The sequence below is a fragment of the Haplochromis burtoni genome, unplaced genomic scaffold (genome assembly GCF_018398535.1).
Source record: "Haplochromis burtoni strain Fernald_Lab_line unplaced genomic scaffold, NCSU_Asbu1 Contig_137, whole genome shotgun sequence".
NCBI lineage: Eukaryota > Metazoa > Chordata > Actinopteri > Cichliformes > Cichlidae > Haplochromis > Haplochromis burtoni.
Window position 1 is genome coordinate 394,538 of NW_024582498.1, and position 19,670 is coordinate 414,207.

General features: G+C 40.0%; 1 protein-coding gene across 4 annotated transcripts in view; it reads right to left on the minus strand.

Moving 5' to 3' along the window:
• The window catches only part of ctif (CBP80/20-dependent translation initiation factor), a 61,569-nt gene extending 43,933 nt beyond the window's left edge, over nt 1-17,636 (minus strand). For 2 of the 4 annotated variants that reach the window (XM_005931231.2, XM_005931229.3), the window contains exons 1-5: nt 17,422-17,635; nt 5,479-5,717; nt 4,161-4,232; nt 2,525-2,647; nt 1,239-1,312 (exon numbers count right to left, since the gene is read on the minus strand). In XM_005931231.2, coding sequence (XP_005931293.1) covers nt 1,239-1,312; nt 2,525-2,647; nt 4,161-4,232; nt 5,479-5,655 — 446 coding nt within the window. In that variant the 5' untranslated portion in view covers nt 5,656-5,717; nt 17,422-17,635. Of the gene's footprint in view, nt 1-1,238; nt 1,313-2,524; nt 2,648-4,160; nt 4,233-5,478; nt 5,718-5,965; nt 6,059-17,421 lie in introns of those variants that run through there. The other 2 variants (XM_005931230.2, XM_042224379.1) reach the window with 2 other exon arrangements.
• Nucleotides 17,637-19,670: the final 2,034 nt, after the last annotated feature.

Here is a 19,670-nt window from a genome sequence, read left to right on the forward strand (position 1 = left end):
TTATACTTTCACTAAATCCAGATAAAACTTCACAAGCTTCTACTTACGAAAGCAACTGGTGTTCAAGAACCAGTTCCCTTGGGGGGGACGTGAGATTTTATATAATGAATGGCTTGCTTTTCTTAATATTTCAGGTTGTCATTGATTAACGTAATGTATGTAATTTTTTAATGCCTGGTGTGTGAATGCAGATGTATAAATATGTGAATTGTTTATGCATCTATATCTCTGGCTCTATATGTGTATACAATGATTTACACATTTCTGCATGTTTTATACTGTATAATTTATAATCTACTTGCAGGGTACCATTGCTAATGAGACCCTTAGTTTTTCTTATTATATCATCTGATATACAATATATAATACACTATGTTTCCATATTTCACACACACACACACACACACACACACACACACACACACACACACACACACACACACACACACACACACACACACACAGCTTTTATCAGGAATGCATACTTGAATGAATCAGTGTGTTTTAGTAAAACATTTAACCCTGTAACACGTCTCCACCTGCGTGAGGAAAAAACTGCTTACATCATCCCACCATGCCGGCTGCATCACTCACTGCATGCTCCGTTGTGCCAGCGTGGACGGAAGTCGCTGCTGTGCAGATGTTTCCATGGTAACCAGTCCTGCCTCCACTTTTAACTGATTTATGTCTCGCTCATTTCCTTTCTCTAACGTTTTGACTTTCCCCCCTCTGCTCTTAAGTCTCACGTCTAGCTCTTGTTTGAAAAACTTCTTGGACACACAGAAGCTGATTCACGCAGAGCCGTCATTTATAAAGAGTAACAGGATTTAGAGCACTGGGGCTAAACAGTCGAGCCTCCGGTAGCCCAGATGTAGTTTAAATGTGTTTTTTTTTTTCTCCCTCGTGATTAAGGTTGAGTGAAGAGATACTTAGTTTGGAACGACAGCTGAACAGATTTGCTAAAGGTCAAGCTGAATGTTGAAACTACTGTCTTGGACTACAAAGATAAAACAGGTTAAAAACAGGACACTAATGGAGCTCAAATGCTAAACTGCAACCGCTGACCACAAGTGGAGAGGAAATTTTAAAGAAGTGAAAAGAGTAACCAAACAAAATTACAAAATGTACCAAAGAGAGGAACAAACAATTGCTACGAGACTGTGCTGTCTACTGTCTGTCACATGACCATCCAAAAGCTATATCCGGCAGACAGGTGTGTAAAACAGAAAGGTACCTACCCATGTGAGTCCATTGTGTTAGCAGCCCATATGTCTGTCCCCAGGATGTCAAAGGATCCCTCTCTGTTGCCATTCTAGATAACACACAAGGAAAAAGAAGAAAGAATATTTTCAGCATGACTACAAAATACTTCTCACCAATCCCATGTCCACATTACTCAACTTGTATGTAACATTTCACAAGCCTCCTCCAAATCATTTGTTCCTCCAAAGGTATTCTAGAAAGACTTCATTTGTAGCCTAGACGTTTCTGCCTAGACTTAACTCCATAACCAACCATAACCAGAAGCAAAATCCTCAACAAGCAAGGCCTTGTGTAGAGAATGAGCAGCTTCCTGCTTTACATTCCCTCATTGTTAGCAGTGTTTAGAGCCTAAAATTCTGAAGCATTCTGCTGTTGAAACCGAGACCCAGTTGACTACTGTTATATCCCTAACAAAAGGGAAATTGTTTCTCTCAGGATTTTGAGCAGCTAATGTGGCTAACATGACCAATAGCTGTGACTGTATATCAATATGTCAGAACTATGTGAAAGTTTTAATCAGAAACTGTGGAAACATGAAATCAGTGATTTGAATGAGTGAATGATTTGAAATCAGTAAAAAAAAGAAAAGAAAAGAAAGGAATCCATGTATGTTAACGTGTTTTCATTAAACGACTTTGTCCTGTGGCACAAACTAAGCCTATCTGGATTTTATGTTAACATTAACCAACAGGACATGAGGAAACCTCCAAACTTTTCCTCTGCTGAGGTAAACCAAAGCTTTACTGGCTCTTCCTTTGCCCCTGCTTTTTTAATGGTCTATCTCTCTACAAGGTTTCATAATTTGGCTCAGGACCTTTTCAGTCTTTACCATGATGGAACTGAAAAATTAACTGCTGTGGCAGAGAAACAAATGGTCATGGGCATTACATTATCATGTACTGTGTAATGCAGTGATCTCTGTTCAAAGCTCCCCGTGTTCCTGGTCTAATGTTTTGTAGGCATACAACTCACTGAAGGTGGTGTCTGCTCTGTAAGTAACTAATGTAACTAATGTGCCTTCATTTTGCTGGACCAGCTGACAAATGAGAGCAAACCTGGCTTCTCAGGAGGAGAAATTCCTTAAAGAGGATAAATTGGAGCATTGAAGCATCTAAATCTGTTCTGACAGCTTGAACGCACAAATGACCATGGTATCAGGGTTTTTTTCCATTTACTTTCATCTTGATTAAAGTCATGTTAGTGAGGCACTTTCAGAAAGTTAATCCAACTCAAAAGCAGACAAACCCATGTGTTTCTGTACCTTGGCAGAACCTTTGTACTGGTTGTTGTGCCCCCTGCTGCCAGATCGTGAGCCAGATCCAGGTCTGGACCCTGAACTGGGCCTGGAACCTGTGCTGCCATTACTGCTGTGTTCCCATTCATCCTGTGGAGTTGAGAGAGTTAACGAAAGAAATTATGGTCTTTGTTTTTGGTTTTCCATTTTTCCTCCTTTTTGCTTATGCTTTGTGTGTGTATATATATTAGAACATTGCTCTAGATAGTCAATGTCAAAACCTGCTGAACATGGAAAATGGAAAAAGATTGACCTCAGCTACCCTGCTTTATTTTGTTAGATCATTCTAATCCATGCTGCTAAAAAGTCAACTCTGGAGAGCAACAATACAACAATAAAAAAATCACCAAAATCTGCATTGTGAGAACGCACCAGAGCGACACACACAGACTCAGATTTAACAGACTAACTAGCTGGTAACTCACTTAGTATTTTTTTAATTACTGGTTCTAGTGTCATAGTGTCCCATGACAGTCACTATGAACATGCGTTCAATGTAGAAAGTGTAGATGAATGACTAAGGGTTGGTGTTACAGAGCTCTTTCAATCATACACTGAAGAGCTGACAGAGCCCAGAAAACGGACGAGCATGTACAGAACAGCGAGAAGGAAAACATGTGATTTAATCATTGTGGTGATCCAGTGACCAGAGAGTAAGTCAATATGCAGCTCGAGCAGACTGAAAGGGTGCACTGGGTAAAATTAGGACTATTTTCAGATCAGCAACTACTATGTGCAACGGTATACATCTGACCTTGCCTAGGAGATGTGTTACAATGACTAAAGCTTTTGTATTATTGTTTTAGGCATCCAAATTATTTTGGTTGTTAGTGATTTAACATCTTTATATTAACACAACAGCAGCATTACATTATGTTCAGCATAATGGTAAGCATAAAGGCAATCGACTGATAGGAGGCTACCTGTCTGCAAGCAGTTGCAGTCTGACTTGGACTGAGTGTAATCAGACTTAGAGAGACTGTCAAAGGTCTGCAAATAATCTGGTTTTTTCAAATGCAGACAGATGTGTTGCCATCAGTCTGAATAAGTCATTGTCAATGAGCACAACTTAAGGATACTCAACTGGTTACCAGCTGGTTGCTGAATACAACTGTAATAGGTAAATGTGAATTTCTGTCTAGGTAAACAGAAACAGATATGTGATTTTTCACAATTTATCACTGTTGATTGTTATATTATCAGAAACAGATTGCGTGTAATTGCCAACTTGACCCCATTCAATGACTCGTATCAGACTGTTAGCAAACTGATTCCATCTTATAGCAACAGTTATAGCACATGCTAGCGACAGTGTCGATATGCTCATTTTCCAGCAAACAAAAAAATTGAAGTGAGGCAACTTATCTCATCTTACTGGATAAAACAGATGTTGACAAAGTGTACCGGTAATGTCATTTGCGGTGGACAAAACATGACAAGTCCCACTATATGTTATTGCAACGGTCAGCATCTTGCAAAATGTTAAAAATTGCAATAATATTGTATTGTGAGTCATATATTGTGATAATTTCATATCACAGGGTATCTGGTGATCCCTACCTCTATTTAGCAAAGATAGAGCTGTGAACAGACAAACACTTACTGGCTTAGATGTGCCTCGTCCTTGTGATGATGTCCAGCTACCATCTTTCTTATCATTGCAGTCATCTGTCCACTGAAGAAGAGAGAAAACAAAGTAGGTAGGTTAACAATTACGGCATATTTAAAGTCTTATTAAAGCATATTCAAATTTACTTTGAAGTTCTGCTTTTAAAACGGACTCAAAATTATGTTTCTGACCAAATCTTAAAGCCTGGTGTATAGTTTGTGTAGCAGCCAATAAACTAGGTCAAGGCAGCTGAAGCAGCTAAAGGTGAACTACAATGTAAGTTCAACACTGCCATGCTTTCTTTGCATTGTGGTTCTGTCACACTACAATAAAAATAGGGACAGCTACTCAGCTACCAATAATCTGTGGTTGTCCAGTGATTGGCCGTACATTGGTTGATCAAATGGCACATGCACAGGTCACCCTGGTGGAAAGCAAGGCCTGCAAATAACTGACTAATTGAATATATCTAATTCATAAATGCAGACGGATTGCCAACATGTTGGAATCGATCTTTCTCTTTCAATGAGATCATCTGAGATGTGTCTCTTTGCAATGGGGAACTCTATTCAGCTGGATGCCAACTGGTTAGATTCTGTTGTGTTCGCATATAAGAGCAAGACTACTGAGCTTCTATGTCATGTTGTAGTTAAATCACCGTCCTGAATCAGTCAAGTCACTATTTGAAGTTGAACTTCTAAATTTCTGTTTCAAATGTCTGAGATTAGATGTGTTATTTTACTTTTCTTCAGTGCAAAACCGGCCAATCAGAGACAGTATTAGATGATACCAATCTATAAAGAACCTAAATCATTAAATGCCAAATCACTGTTCATACAAATAAAATGAGAGTGATCCTGCAGAAAACTGTGAATAAACATATATCTTCATCAGAGAATCTATATGGCACATAGAGCATACCAAAAATGTAAGAGCCTGTGAGAATGTGGCTCTCACACAGTCATTTGCGAACTGAAACTCAGAACATAACCTGCTCCGGGCCATATTATGTGTTTGGCATTAGTTACCATGGTAATCTAACTAGGTAAAAAGACAGCTACCTTCATAACAATGAACGCTCTGACATTAACCTCAAAATACCACCCTAACCCAATAATCTATCTTCGTGGTACATCTCTGACGAATGCCCTTCCACATTCTCTCTATTTACACAGTATTCATTACAACACTAATGGCAGCTGACACAGAGAGAAACCTTCCAGTCTTTTTTGGGAAGATAAAAAAAATCCACAGACACCACCAAGGCCTGGAATAATCAAATACAGTACTGCTGATGTGATATAGCTCTAACCTGGGGTACCTTGCAGCTACTGTCCAAGTCCAAGTCTCCATCTGCCTTGTCTCCCAGAAGCCCTTGCACTTGATACTCCAGCACATAGCTGTCGATAAAGCGCTCCAGCTCTTCTATCTCCTGCGAGCGTGTGCTCCCAGCCTCGGACGACGCAGACGCCACCGAAGAGCTCTCCATGGCAACGGGTGCAGTGATGGGTGGAGGGGGAGGAAGGGGAGGGAGGGAGGAAGGAAAGTGACCTGTGGGGAAAGGAAGTTTAAGAAATGTACAAGAGTAAGTGAAGCTCAACTTTTTTACAGTCATTATATAGTCATTATAAGAAATGTTTCAATATCGAGACACTGACTGTCAAAGAGGTGCGTGGACATCAGTCCAACGACCCAATACAGACAAACTGTTGAGTCACTTGATCAAATATATCCCTGGGAGATTTACCTAAAATAATCACTGCTTGCAGCTCAGGAACAGCTAAACACATTTTTCTTACCTTTTCCACCTCAACTCCCTGACATTTGAAGAAGGTACACAGCCTCCCTGCTGTCAGCAAACACCCATACACGCACTGCCTGCTTCCAACAAACTGTCCAACACACAAGATAGAAAACTTGTGTTCAGGTGGAGCTACAGCAGGCCCAGGCAGGCACTCAGCTTATCAATCCAACTTTTGAAAAGTTGCTCCACAAACCCTGTTGGCTGTCACCATTCACACACCTCTCAATGTCAGTTTGTTTTCCCACCTTTACCTCGCCGTCTCTCTCCCTCTGTCTCCTGTCAGTGTTTTTGTGTGATCACCTGACCCCCGGCCAACAGGGAAGCAGCTTCCTGGCTGTCTGTCTATTGCTACTAAGCTCCTTTACATCACGGCTTGATCACCAGCCATGCAAAGAGGATTTATGGCTGGAGCAAGCAGAATGGTATCTGCTGAGCCCTTGGGACTCGCTGGGGAGTCCTGTGCATTTGCAGCCAACAAGTCAGCTACAGAAAGTCTAAAGGCTTTGTTTTGGCTATGATGCAACAGTGCTGCCTAATGCCAGAGTAATGGGGAGTGGTATTTCCTAAACATATTCTGCAATCTCTTTTTCCAAGATCAAATTTGATCTTACTAATTTCTGCACTGCATGAAGAGCAATGTTTTTCAAACAGACGTACAACAAAGGAAGGATCATTTCTAAATTAAGCTAGCATAACAACAACTCTAAACAAATTTAGAACAGTCAGCAAATAACATCAACATCCTCCACTAGAAGATCAGACCTCAGGTTCTGAACTGTTGTTGAGAGACAGTAACCTGAATCTCCACAAACACTAGCAGGTCAACATGTTATACATCTGACTCACAGTCAGCACTGTAATCCATACGTGTCAATAATATAATCCACCATACATTAATGCCAGGGCTCTGATTAGCCTGGTGATTTGCAATTAGTAGGTTACAGAAATATGCACACTCAAACCAAGTGTGTGCTCAGCAACACGGGACCTGCAAGTTTATGAATGCATGCACACATGTACAAGTACAAGCATCCCCTGGCACACCCATGCATATATCTACATATATGTTTGCATGCTTTCATATTTTCTCCAATCTCCGTATAGATGCAGTGATTCACTACTTGTTACCTCTGCCGAGGTAACTCTGTTTTCACTACTGCTTTCTGGTTTGTCTTTTTGTTTGTTAGCAGGATTATGCACAAGTTGACAGGATGCTTTTTATGAGTGTAGGAAGAGAGCTGGGGCATATGGAAAGCAAGAACCTGTTAAACAATGGTGTCTGCCTTGCCAGCAGTGCAGTACAACTAAAGGGTTTAAAAAAGGGGGGGGGGGTCCATTTTGGTGCCTTTAACTTTTAAACCATATGTCTGAGTAAAATTAGTTTGCTTTAATCAAGCATAGTTCTTCCTTAATGAATTTTTAGCGATACTGGATCTTATGTCACTTGCTGCAATTATTGCCAATCATAATCACTGAGAAAGCTGCCTAACAGGATGTAGGGTCACAGCTATCGCAGTCATGCTTGGTACATGGACTTGAGACCCCATTTTAAGGAAGGACAAACAATTCTGTGGCTTTGACCAATGGAGGGCTTTTTTTCTAGTTGTTCAATCCAGTTTTGGAAATATATTGTGACATTTATGATGAGATTGTTTGCAAACTTGCACACCATAAAAGGGTGCACTGTTGGCTTTAGTAAAGTTCTACAGAGGTTTACAAGTTTTCCCTGCTCTGTCCCTTTTCGTTGCCATTGCTGACTCAAGAGACATTTGTTATCTTCATGGTATTTGGTGTATTTTAAGACTGAAACTAACACTTTTCATACTCATATGCAGCCCAAAAAGGCAACAAATTTATCTGACAATCCAATCAATCCAAGTTGTGCCCCTCGCTATGTCCTCAGCCAAACCGGTAACAACCTGCTACTTTTGGATACTCCCTGCTGGTTGCCACAGCGGGTATCTCTGCATATCTGACCTAGCAGATTTTTATGCCAGACGCCCTTACTCATGGAACCCCAAAAGGATTTGTGTCTCCCACTGCTCTACCAGCAACCTTTCATGTGTCATGTGTTAATCGAATGTGTAAACCACTATTTTACATGGACCCACTGTATACGAACCATGGACAGTGCAAACTCTCTTCAGACATTAAAAATTAATGGTAAATTAACTTATATATAATAAACTTATATAAGAGACGCCTAATCAAAGTCTGGGCTTAAATCCGATAATGGCATGGCCTTAAACAGGCCATTCATGCTTGAAAACCCAGCAGTGTGAGCGAATTAAAACTATTCTGCAAAGAAGAGTGGACCAAAATTCCTCCACGAGGATGTGAAACACTCAGTGCCAGTTATTACAAATACTCAATTGCAGTTCTTGCTGTCAAGGGTGGTGCAACTAGTTATTAGGTTTAGGGCAGCGGCCCCCAACACCCTGGCCACGGACAGGTACCGGTCCGTGAGTCATTTGGTACCGGGCCGCGAGAGTTGAACCTCGGGTGTGAAATTTATGGTTTTCAGAGATTTTAGCAGTTTTCATCGTCATTTTTTTCCCTGGGTCTTTTCCCCTGTGTTATGAATGCATTTCCTTTTTTGTTACCGGTACTGGTTTTATTTTGTTGTATTTATTCGCGACAACTTAAAGTCTGGTCCGTGAAAAAATTGTCTAACATAAACCGGTCTGTGGCGCAAAAAAGGTTGGGGACCGCTGGTTTAGGGCACACACAAAGCGAGGAAGATTTGGATATCTTCTCTCTCTTGATTAAAAAAAATCATAATTGGAAAATTGCATTTAGTATTTTTTTTTCCACTTATCTTTGTCTAATATTAAAATTTGATAATCTGAAACACATAAAAATTACAAAAGAAATCAAAACTAATTTTTTTTACAGCACTGTGTTTATTCACTCGAGCTCTGAAGTTAAAAGTATTGACTTATAATACTTTTAACACAGTTTGAATAAGTAGAGCTGCAATCAATAATAGTGTGAATGCAACAGTATGTTGATAGATGCATATTGATAGTGGCTACAATCCAGTCAGTTGTCCTACTGTTGTCCTTGATATGTAGTGTGGGATTACTGCCTAAGGGTAAACAGCTGCCAGCAATTATTGACCCTTTGATTGATGCAAAATACACATAGCTTCTGGGGTTTTTTGCCTTGCTATCTATGACAATTTCTACAGTGCTATTACAGCCTTTATGTGCTTTCTGTAGGGGATGAGTAAAGCACCAGGTCCATCTCAATGGCATTAACTTCAGGATATAAAGCTTGTTCTGCATATCACAGGAGTGAGGCATCTGTGGAATGGAGTCTACCCAGCAGTGTTTTGCAACACAGCACTCTAAACCTGCAGTTCTGATTTGTTTCATGGCTACATTGACTAAAAATCAATTTTTTCTCATGAGGGAAAAATAAGTGTTTAGTCATAAAATACAATCACGTATAACAGTAAAAAAAAGCCAAACTATTATTGTACTTATAGGCTGCAGGAAAAGGATAGGAGATTAAAGCAAGGACCTGCTCTTCACAAAGAAAAGGATACTACTGTATTTGGTGTATATGTGAGGAATAACAAATAAAGAAGCTCTGCAGGCTGGTGGCCCATCTTAGAGCTTTGACTAAACAGAGGAACTGACTCTGCAAGGTCAGGGACACAAATAGCATTGCAAGGCAGCTCAGATTCACCAAACACAGGTCTCATCTTCCCCATACAAGCTAAGATCAATCAGCGATATGAGCTCTCAAATAACAAAAAGATGCAGACAATAATGAAATCATTGTGAAGTCCTGCTTGCATTTTAACTTACTAGTAATGATCGTCCAGCCTTTCTATCTACGCTCACATGAAATGAGAAGATTTCTGACATTTAAATAAGCTGCATTTTGTATCCACGCCTATCCTGACTCCTATGATACACGCATACTTTACAAACATCTTCAACTTGGGAGTAGAGAAGTAGTTACAGGGTGGGCACTAATGCCTATTTTTAACACAACATCCAATGTGACTTTTTCCTTACGTCATCCTTGTATCCTGACCTGTTTGTCTGAAATATTTAATGTATGAATTTTTGGACAATGACATAATTTTTGTACTTTTTTCACAGGGGATTTTTGACCAAACAATCAAGATGTGATTGAAGTGCAGACTTTTAGCTTTAATTCGAGGAGATTTACAAAAATAGCGTGTTGACTGTTTAGCCATTGAACAATTGACTGACAAGCAGTTTCATGGCCATGGTAGTTTCATACCTTTTCACAAGAACTCCCAATGAACGTCTAAAAAAATGTTGAAGCGAGTGAAAAAAAAGCAAACTAAACCCATCAGAGAGATTGCAAAAACGTAGCCAAATCAACAATGTGGTAAATTGCCTGAGAAAGGGAAGACACAGGCCAGCTTAGCAAAACCAATAAGCCTGAAAGGCTACAGAAGGTAATTACAGCAGATGATTGAAGGATTCTTTCCTTGCCTAAGAAAAACAACTTCTCAGCTTCTTGCCAAGTCATGAATGCTCTAAAATAGATAGATGTATCACTGTCAGAGATGCAAAAACGTAAAAACAGAGGATTTGCAACAAGGTGCAAACCACGGGTGCCAGAAAACATCTAAAAGAGCTTTCTGATAAAAGAAATTCTTTGTATAGATGAAACCAAGGTTGACCGGTAAAAGAATGATGGGAAGAGAAAAGTATCGAGCAAGACAGAAACAGTCACTGATTTGCAACAATGTCTTCCCCTCCTGGCGCAGGGAATTTGGTTAGATAAAAACTCAACACACCAGTTGTCATCAACCCCAGGTACTGTCAACTATTTGTTTAAATTACTTACTATAGCTATTCTAAAATAGATAAGAACTACAGGGTGGCGAAATTTTTAGACTGCATTCCAAAAAAAGCATGTGCATCGACCAGCAGGGTCATATGACCTGGACCAAGATAAGTAGTATAAAATGGTTTGCAGACAAACGTGCATAAGCATTCGAGGTGCATATAAGCAGATAAGTGTTCAACACAATGAAGCTTAGCATTAGCTAAAACTTTCCAGCTTTTTACTACAAGTTTGTGTAATGTTGGATTGCGCCAGTGTGCAAACAGTCCAGTTAACGGTCCAGCACACTCACCTCTAGCGAGCAGGCTTCATGTGTCCTGCTTCCTGCAAACTCCCTCACCGGCACCACAGAGCGTATCTCCAGTAGTGCAAACACGTGTGAATCCACTTATTCCAGCTGTGTGCACCATGTAAGAAAGTATAAAATATCCTGACCCATGTCTCCAGATTTCAAGCAATTTTTGCAGTGGTTGTTGCACTGTGGAGTTTTTTTATACTACCTGTTTATGTAGTATTAATTTGCTTGTAGAATCATCACAGTATAACACACTCTCTCCTCTTTTCTCTATTCTTCTTTTCTGTCTTCTCAAACTACATTTTTCAGTCCCCTGACCCACAATGCTCTAACTCCTCTGCTCTTTCCTGTCTCCATCTTTTCGCTCTTTTGCCCCAATCCTAACAGCTGTTACAACAAAGAACTGCCTGCCATTCTGTCCAGCTTCCCCTCAAACTTCACTGCTAAACTTAAGCCGCTTAAGAAATTGCATATCAGTACACAACAATTGTAGACATCAAAGTCTCCTCCTAACCTTTCAGTTGAATCTAGACAAGCCACGTAATTTATTACTATCCATTGTCATTAGTCGAGTGGTTCTGGCAGGTTCCGGTTAGGGTTAGGGACAATTTACCTGAGCCGCTCTATGTTTTAGAGTCTCACAGCTTGTTATCAGCCAAAAAATACACACATTATTACTTATTACAAAGCCTTTCCAGCATGAATAGTGGAGTAACAATGTGCGGTGAGAAGCTGGGTTACCTCAGGCAGTGACCCTCCAGGCAAGCAGAGAAACATTAACCCTATAAAATGCAAAGCAGACTATGAGGTCAGCTGCATCGATGCCCAAAGTGAAGCAGTGTTCATGTTGATACTAAACTGGCCAGACAGACACAGCGTGGCACTGGACTGCACACTGTGTCTTTGTTTCAGGACCGATAGATATACTTTCATCACTATGCATGTCCGTGATTGGATGTATCTCCAAAATCAGAGTGCATATATTTGTCAATTAATGGAAAAATATATGCAAACTTACAACAGGAGTGGTGTATAAACACACACAAAAAAATCAATTTTGCTGTAGACATTCTAATCAATGTGTCTAATTAATGTCTGAATAATGAAAGAGTACTGTCACAACTAGTTTAGAAGTTAATCGTGGTCCAAAAGGAACGTTGAAGCATGGGCATATCCAAAAATGTAATTTTATGAAATGAAAACATATGCACAGGCTCGTATTTTTTTTCAAATTGTAGGGAAAGTGGAACTTTTCTGGAAAACCATACATATAATTAGTAACTATCTTAAACTTCTGGAGAATGCACTGCACAAGTTAGCCTGTTGATGTGCTGAATTAACACACTGCCAGGCCTGCTGAATGAGATACTGAACAAACTATTATTATTGTTCCTAAAGCTTAAATATGACTTGTGCCCTGGATCTATGTTGAGCCTATGACATAGCCTAGTGGCTGATGCCTTTCCCAGCATTTATACCTGTGCATGCTGTACCTGTACCATGCTTTACCACCATGATGGAGCTTTTATCTTCGAGTTGTTCCAGTCAATTCTAAAACTGGCAGCAGAAAAAGAAGATGGAAAATCCACAAAAAGGAAGAAATAATGGTACTGAACGGGCCAACCAGTCTTCCATTTCTGTCGAGGACCACACCAGGTTTCAGTGTAGGTTTTTGTGGCTGGGGGAGGGGGGGTTTTGGTTTCAATGTACCTACAATGAAAATTTAACACATAAGCACAAACTCAATTTAAGTGTCAGAGTGCGGAACAGACTTTTTGGACTCCTTCACGTGATGTGCGTCACTCTCTTCGTGGATTTTACTCACTAAAAAGAAATCAGCTGTAATGGAAAGAACACAGCTTCTACTGTGTGAATACAGAAAAACAAGCCTAAACCATTCGGTGATTTGCAACCTTTGATATGGTTACACAACAACCAATCAGTAAGAACCATAATCCTCACAAGCCAAACAGAGCAGAACATGAGACCCCGTCTACCCAGTGGGAATCCAAGTCAATGTTCTCACCTCATGCAGTGAGAGCTGGTAATACGTCTAATCTGGTCTACTACTGACTGGCAGCTTAAGAAACTCACACTTGAGCTTAAATATAATTTGGAGTAGTCTATTCTTGAGAGCAGAAGAGCTGCGTGCCTTCTTTGACTCTAATCATTCAGCAGACATACTTGCTGTAATAGATGTATGCAAATAGGTTAAATGGAGCAACCACATACTTTGCTTAGGATCGAGGGCTTTACAGTCAGCAAAGGGTACTAATAACACCTGTGTGCATATGAAACATTAACAGTCACTGAAGACACAGAGATTCAAAGATTTTTTACACCTCTGCCAGTATGTAATGACAAATGGACAATTTTCTATCATAATACAGGACTCCACAACGTGCTTCATTTATTTTATAAGTAAATGACCAATAAATCCTTTTAATACTGCATCTTATTTTGCATTCACTGGAACCGGTAGTACCAGGATGAGTGCGTCTTCTTTCCTAGCAAACATGAACACTTTAAATATATCGCCTACAAAATGCAGTTGAAAAAGTGTCACTGTTCACATTGCGTGCCACTCTCTGACAAAGCCGAGGGATAATAATAAGCATTATGTGGCTGGCACCAATCAATCACAATTTCTCCCGCGACACTTTTTCTGCATAATGCGTCTCGGTAGTGAAACTGGAAATTCTATTTCATTTTCTTTTCAGACATTTGTCACACTTTAGAGAGTGCATCCCCTATATTTGTCCATCTTATGGTTTTCATACAAAGGCAAAAAAAGGGCATTCTCAAACCTCCGTAAGCCTGAGAGGGGTGGCTTGTTGGTCAAGTTTGCAACGTAGGTAAGTAGTCAACCTCAGGATACCCCTGACAGGCATCGGGAAGTACAGCACCAAAACAGAAGCAGAAATCCTGTTACCAGAGCAACAGGTGGCAACAATCGAGAAAACTGCCTTTGTATATCTATTATTGTTACTACTAAAGATGACATGGATACAAGGGAATTGTCAGGGCTAAACAAGGGGAATATCCCTTTACATAGCTAAAAGTTACAGTCATAACAATATAAAAACATAAATTTATGTGCGATAAGGAGCCTCAAGGTTAGACATTCAGCTTCAGTTATAGTTGATGATGATGATCTTTGCTGATGGCTTCAGAGCACACTGATAGCAATTAATCCCCACAGTTAACTCTGAAAATTAACTGGATGCTCAATGCCGTTCATTTGTCTGACATCCTGCCCTCATTCATCTCCCTAGCGCTGGAAGAGTTTCTCCTCCACAAATTGTTGTGTTGAAAACGACTGCATGAAAGTTCTCTAAAGAACAACTGATGTAAATCAGCTTAAGAGGTCATTCTTTTTTGGCACTTTATAAATATAGATTTTTTTTCTACAAAGATGCGCTCCACTGCAAAATCACACAGTCATTCTACAAAGATCAACTCTCCTAGCAGAGCTATTCAAGTCATAAAATACTACCTGTTCTTTCACACTGCAATACAAGTTACATAAAACAAAATATAAAAATATTCCATTTTTTCCCCTCTTATGTGTACAAGTGTGTGATTAGAACGACCTGAATCCAGTGGAAGAGACTAACAGTGTGTGCACATGTCACACGAGAGGGGAGGTACAATGGTGTGTGTGTATACTTAAAACAATAGCCTCATTGTCCTCTTTTGTCCCTCTTTGTCCCTGTACTGACCAAATGGGAATGGACTGGGCATGTGCAGTACTGCAGAACTGCTGGGATTGAAGCTCCACATTGCTATGCTCTTCTGTCCGGACACACGAGCGTGGAGGTGTGACAAACAAATGAGGGCATGCTGACCTGCTCACAGGCTTCCTAACATGTATGGAGGGTAGATAACAGTCCTGAGACCTTAAAGGTGAACAGCAACCAAAAGTCAAAAGACAGGCACAAAGGTGAGTGTTCAACAGAGCTGTGGCTATTATTGGTCAGGGCTGAGATGATGACAAAACTGCTGACAAAGAGATCAACCACACAAACAACACAACTAGTAGCAACACAATGGCTTACTGCAAAAACCATAGTATATAACATGTTGGAGCTCCGTCATCTCTCACAGAACTGCTGTATGTTTCTCTGATTCATCAACCGTGTAATCACTCTATCCTCACTTTCTCATTTCCCACTCACTCATCCGTTCCAGAGAAGCAATGTAATGAGGAGCAGCCCCCACTGAAACAAGGCTAGATTTCTGCTTTACAGCCTGACTCAGGATGATCCAGTTTTGTGCAGGCAGCTCCCACTCTCTCCGTAAGATTGCTGCTATATTTGTGCCTCCTCCACATTCTTCAAAGCGCTACACGCACATACAGGGAACCGGGTCTACATCATGACCTAAACACTAGCTCTTTTCTAATGCTTACGTTGACATACAACACAGAGGTAAGAGTTACCTGCTGCTATGGAAATTAACCCTGGCATCACTGGTGAGATCGGCCTTTCATTATTGTCTTTTCTCTTTTTTTGTCCCTGTATGGTCTCCCAGGACAGAGTTCACAATAACGATCGTTCATCACGTCAATGCAGGATTCACATGCGCCATGATGGCAGATCACAGGGGTGATGATGGTGCACTGACTCTTAGATTAGTATGAATGAAACTTTTTTTCAGGCCACATTTACAGATCAGCAAAACTCAGTTTTATATTAATGTGAGAGCAATCTAACTACACAACATATCACAAAGTGAAAAAGCAAATGGATGGATATTTCTAATATTTCCTAACTGTAGCAATGTGTATTAAGAATCCACAGTATCCTTTATTGAGCATATGTGGGGCACATAGTGTATCAGATCTTTCTTTTTCTTGATCAGCTATTTGATGATAGTAATATAGGCATATTATCAAAGTTCAATTTCATACATATCCTTGAATTCCCTGCAACTGTAGGCAAATCTCAACCAAGTATGTCTTTGCTCATGTACTATCAGATCATGGCCAAATCATAATTGACTGAACTATCTTCACAACAGCTAAATGTTACCAAATGGGTGGACTTTACATGTACATGTACAGAATGAGAAAGTGGCTGAACATGACTGACCACTTGGCATTCTAATGAAATAGCATATGTCTCCTGAGTGATCACAGTAATGTGACAAGGTAAATACACTGCAGAGACATCCTTTCATCACTGCAGACAATCTTTTTTTAAATTCTCTATTAATAATACCACCTGTATAATGCAATCATGCAAAATAGGTCTAGCTTCTAAGTCTGCATTAAAAAAGGTTACCTTGGTCTCTGCTTTTTGACTTGTAGCAGCATGCAAACATTCCTTAAATCAGTAAAGTCACTCTGATCCAATCAGTCCCTAAACAGCTGGAATCTCAGGAATGCCATGCGCAAAACTTCACCGAAGTGTGAGCTAAAGAGCAACAGTCAGGTCGGCTAGTGATCAAAATATTAAGTCTGCCAAGTTTTCTCATTAAGGACTGCATGATTAATGAATAACATGTAACACATTCATCATTGGAGTATGAGCTAAAGTTTATGTTAAAATATATTTAGACAGACGTTCCAAATCTGACAGAAATGTTGATCTGCCTCTGTCCTGCCACAGTCGCAGCTGTGATGATCCACTCTTTGTTGTGAGGGTCAACAGCTGAGACAGTGTGCTGCTCTGCAGCTAGCTCAGCACAGCTGATTGACTTTAACGCTTTAAGCGACTGTTCCCATGATTCCTGTCAAGCAAGTATGACGCAACGTTACAGAAACCGAAGAAAGACTAACAACCTGTGCCACTATAGCTTAAGCTTTCTTTTTTTTTAATTTAGCACTTATAACCACGCCCATGCTGTCTGTGATGCTAGTACCGTGTGTACCGGGGTCAGTGAAGCGATACATGACGGTTCGTTTATGTCAGAGGTTTTGAAAACAGCTGCACAGCATTGTTCCTGTTAAGGTAACAAAGCCACATCTGGGGGCACTTCCACGCCCTGTTGTGTGTGTCTGTGTGTCTGCGTGTGCCCGCGTATCGCCGGTAACAATGGTGACGCAAGCTTTGCGGCTAACCAGCCGGCTAGCGTTAGCCCTTAGGAGCAGTAACCGAAAGGCTATAAATTACAAATTCAAACAAGTCTCCGTCAACTCTGTCGTATCAACAGGTCTGCTGGTGGAGGCTTAACCAATCCCAGCATAACCAGGTCACTCACTGAGACAACTCGCAGCAAATCCAGCGCATCTCTTAAAACTGTTATCTCGTTACAACGGTTGAAACGCTCCAACCGAAAAACACCTTCTGTTGTCTTAAAACGAAGTAAATCCTCACCCGAAGTGAAATGCGAACTCCTGGCGAACCTTGGATCGCCTCCAGAGATTAAATCCGCCGTGTCATCGGTGTGTTTCTCTAAAAGAAAGCGAGGGGGGAAGAGGGTTAGCTATCCAGTGGCAACTCCGACGTCCCACACTGAGGAAAAAGGGAATGCAGGAATGTGACGTTCAGTCCGGTCTGCTGGCATCATTGACACGTGCACTCAAGAGCGGAGCACTGTGGGAAATAGAGTGTAGTTAAGTAACAGATTGTTACGGGTTTATTACTAGCGTATTAATCGTTATCCACAATTTCCATACCCAGTGAATCTCTGTGCTACTTACCGAAAACATATAAACCTTAAATTATTACAGCCCTTAGATATAACAATTGAAGCTTGGTTCCAACACTGCAAAAAAGTAAGTTAAAGATCAAGTAAGTTAAGATTGTGGGTTATTACTTTAAAGTTTCAAATTGTTATGTCATGTTATCTTGTGTTAAATCTGGAAATAACATCTCGAATCCTTTGAGTTATTAAGTCAGAATTTTCAGATAATTATTTACAGCTAACATGAACTTTCAATAGACCAAATTTTTATAATTTTTAATTTTTATTCATTCATTTATTCATTTTCCCCCAGTGGCATTAACCTCCTATAAATGTCCTATAAATGTTTTAATTATTATATAATTACTTTTACAGAATTATTTTAACCAGGGTAATTGATTATCCAAAAATATACACACATCTAACAGGGGTGAGTCACTGCTACTACCTAATTCTGTTAATAAAAATACAAATAGCATTCTGGGGTTTTTTTCAGATGTGTTTTTTTAGTTAATAATACAAAAAAATCTTTTAAATTGGCCATATTATGCACATCATTATTTATTTAGCACGGTCCACTAAAAAAGGTTTACATGCTACACTGTTCAAAATAAATTCCAGTTACTTTTTTACATAACACTAAATTTCACTCTCCTCTAGGCTACACCCCCGCTCTCAGTGGTCAGTTACCCATACAAAAATAAGTCACTGGTCACCTATTGTACTTTATAGTTGTGTGCTGGATTCAATCAAAGAGCAAGGGATAGTTCTGGGCATGCTGAATTCTTCTGTGGTGGGTTGTTTTGCTTTGTGAATCCAATACTTGCCTGTTCCAAAAGAAATTCTGTTCTGTAATTAGTTCGGGTGGCCCAGTGCGGACACCTAAAATTACTGCCCTCCAAAAAAAACCCCAAACTGATAATCGCACAGTTTATATAGTTCTAAGTTCAACCCTACATGCTCAACCAGAATTGGATTGGGGACAGAAGATAATGGCTTAACCATTTCTGTAAGTACTTGCATGCTGAACTTTTGTTCCTCAGAGTTGTTTGTTCGTCTATCAACAGCATACCCAAAAAGCCACCCTGATGAATTTTTGGTTAAACTTTCAGAGAGCTGGAAATGAAACAAGACGAAAGAAGGATTCTGTTATACTTGAGTCAAGATCCAAACTGAGAAATTTGGCAAAATATGTTCTCTTTTGTTAACATGCATTTTCTGGGAATGTTAAAAAAAAGGCCGGGTGATTTTAACCAACACAGACTATGATTTTTAGCCTTACAAGTTCCAAATGGCCCCAGGGGCAAATGATCAAAGCTAAAGGTGACATTAGGCTCATTCGCTCGTCAAAGTGTCTTCACTAAGGGTTTTCCTTTTGCTTTGGGGACGGTGCCATTAAATGAATATAATAAACAGGGACTTTAGCTCTGCAGTTGCAGGAAGTGGGTGAAGACTCTTGTATTTGTTCTTGCAGCGAGCAACAGAACAGCTTTTAGTTAGAGAAGGGACCGTTAGGCTGCTGCTTTCTCCTTTTTGGTTGTTAGGTAAGCATCATGCAAATGTATCACACGGTGAGGAAGATAAGCACTGAAGAAAGTCTAGCCCTGCAGAAAAAGGTTTTTCAGGCTATCAAGCGGCACGGTTTTCGGCCAGAGAGAATTACTCAATTTGAAGTGGACTTTGAAACTTTGCAGCCCTCCAACAAAAACAGTTACATAAGACACCAAAGCAACAAAGGAAGAGTAAATAAGCATTATAATACTCTAAAGAATCCCCTTGTGTTTCTCAACTTGTTAGAAGCGCATAAATAAATTAAATGAGAGCAGAATACACGTTTAATGTAACCATAAACTGAATAAACTCAGTGCAGATACATTTCTATTACAGTTTAACAAACTAGTGCATTAGTATTAGTGATTTTAAAAGCTGGTGAAATTTT